At 55.0% G+C, this 2,500-nt stretch overlaps 1 protein-coding gene across 7 annotated transcripts in view; it reads right to left on the reverse strand.

The window, feature by feature from the left end:
- LOC126577592 (supervillin) overlaps positions 1–2,500 on the reverse strand; it is a 133,988-nt gene that overhangs the window by 46,134 nt on the left and 85,354 nt on the right. For 6 of the 7 annotated variants that reach the window (XM_050239334.1, XM_050239333.1, XM_050239336.1 and 3 more), the window contains one exon: positions 1,238–2,500. This exon is cut by the window's right edge and continues 1,417 nt beyond it. In XM_050239334.1, coding sequence (XP_050095291.1) covers positions 1,238–2,500 — 1,263 coding nt within the window. Of the gene's footprint in view, positions 1–179; positions 367–1,237 lie in introns of those variants that run through there. The other variant, XM_050239338.1, reaches the window with a different exon arrangement.

Here is a 2,500-nt window from a genome sequence, read left to right on the forward strand (position 1 = left end):
GTTTCGGGCCTGGGAGCGTAGTGCATTGTCATCGCCATCACTAGGATTTAGTCCAAGGGTAACACCATCGCCGTCGCCGTCACCGTTGTCGAGCAGCAACTGCGCTGAAACAGATTCCACGGTTTGCACTCGGGAACGGGAGCTATTCTGGGAGGATAAGATACACACAAGGCACGTACTCATCAACCGTATTCGACATTTTGCGCGCCGCACTTTGGTCTGGAATCTTCCGGATGGTGGTATAACACGGATCGCGAGGATGTGGCGCAGGTTTAAGTCCGCACGCACGCACGACGGTCAGTCCGTTACTGCAGTACATGTGCATCCGGCTAGCTGCTCGGTGTGCGCAGCTTCACCATCTTTTTGGCACCTTAACGTGACCATTTTCAATCATGTGTCTTCGTGCACACCTACGTGTGAGCAGAGTTCGAGTGTGCACTCACGAGTCACAAAGCAAAACGCAGCACTCTCGCTGTTATCCGGCATGATGCACCTCGACAGAGCCACTCGGGGATGGCACTTTCATCTGGAGTGGCTAGCGCCACTGCACCGCAAGCAAGCACACCTCAATGGATACCAGATAATCCAAAAATATCTCCGTTCAAACGCATTCACGGCATTCAATGCGCCTCGCCATACCGGGAACACGAGCGAAAGGAGCGTGAGACAAATCAAAACACTCCGACGCCGCCGCTAGGCAACAGTAGCACAGGCAGGCAGCACAGCGCCAGTAAGGTCCAAAAATAAGCTGCAACAACCTCTTTTGGGGCAACAGAAATAGAACGCGGAAAGATGCGGTACAGCAGCTGACGGAGAGCTGGATAAGCTGCGAACGAAAAGCACGGACGGTGTAACCCCGCTCCCCATCCACTCCAGGGTGGATGTTGGGGGATTTGTTAAATTTAGCATAAACAGTTGTACGCTGCGTGATGGTGCGTGTCGCGTGGATTAGATAGGGAGCATCCGGATCAATTTAGGGAAGACGGAGTGAAACCAGATCAAGAAGGGAGTTTCAAGGAGCCACATGTTGGCCTATCACGGGGGAGAGATCTACCAGAAGTCAATCAACAGAACCATCGTTCGCTTTTTGAACCGAGGTTCCTTTCCCTATTTTAGAACAACGCAACGCTAGCGCCATCTGTTGATCGGTCGACGAAGACTCGCTCGGATATTTTAGCACAAAACCGTTGATCCTTCACCTTTGACCTACACCCTATTCCTCTGTCCCTTCGCTTACCTGTTTAGCTCGCTGGTAGTGACAGGCTGCGTCTTGTAGCGGAACGATTCCCGTCGGCTCAAAGCGGAGACACCGTGCCTCGAAGAGGAAGGCCCGGCACCGCCACTGCTGCTGCTGCTGCTGCTGCTGTTGGCGCCAGAAAGAAACTTCTCCATATTCATGATCCTCTCCGCTACGGATATGATCGGTTTCTCGATGTTGGTCACCTGCGGCACAATCGGAGCCGATACCGAGTCTGGCAACTCGAGCGAACGGTTCAGCGACAGCTGACCGGCAGATGGGGCCGAGTCCGAGCTCGTACTGCTGCCCATGCTGCACACCATCAGATCCCCAGCTGGCCCTCCCTGTTGATCCACATAGCACCGGCGTCGGGGCGAATCAATTTTCAAAATCGATCGCTTCATTTCCTCCGAATCCGAGTTCTCCTCACGGCTGCTCTTGCGCGAGCTCTTCAGGATCGGTCGGATCTCTTCGCTCTCCGAGGAATATTTCTTCTTCAGTATCGGCTTCGGTGCCAGTGGGGCTTGGTGGTCCGATTTGAGGATCGGTTTAATGTCATAACCCCCACCGAGCCCATCGCCCTCCTCATCATCCATCAGCATATCCTGACAGATCTCAGCTGCGGCCATGATGACGGCCTGAGCGATGGACACATGCTTCGGCTGTTCACTCGGTGTGGACGTGGACGAGCTATCGTTCTTCTTCTTCAGGATACCGTGAGATACGCAGAGAGCACCACTTCCGGCACTTCCGCTGCCACTGCTAGCGGTTCCTCCCACCGTAGAGTTTCGGCTGGCACTACCGGCACTGCCACCACCCGACACATCTTCCCGCGATTCGTAGCTTCGATTCTGTTTCAGAATTCCGTGCTGCTGTTGGTTGGCCGCGGTGCTGTTGCTACTACTGCTACCCGCACTGCCATCCTCGAAGCTGTTTCGTCGCGTATGTCGCACCAGAATCGACCGATCGTCCGGCGAGTGGCTTCGACTGTAGCGACTCTCGTCCAGCGAGCAACGCTTCTTCAGGATGCCCTGCTTGCGGTTCGATCGTATGGGCGTATCGACGACGCTCGGGGAAAAGGTCACCGGAGAGGCATTGTTCGATGCCGAGCTAACGGTTGATTCGACGGTTTTCCGTTTCAGTATCGACACGATATGGTTGGCCGAAGTACCGGCGGCTGTGCCCGTGACCGCACTGGACGAGCTGCTGCTCGCCAGATTGCCTCCACTTCCTTCGTCCATGCTTTTCGCCCGGAAGATTGGC

This window comes from Anopheles aquasalis, chromosome 3 (genome assembly GCF_943734665.1).
Source record: "Anopheles aquasalis chromosome 3, idAnoAquaMG_Q_19, whole genome shotgun sequence".
In the NCBI taxonomy this organism is placed as follows: domain Eukaryota; kingdom Metazoa; phylum Arthropoda; class Insecta; order Diptera; family Culicidae; genus Anopheles; species Anopheles aquasalis.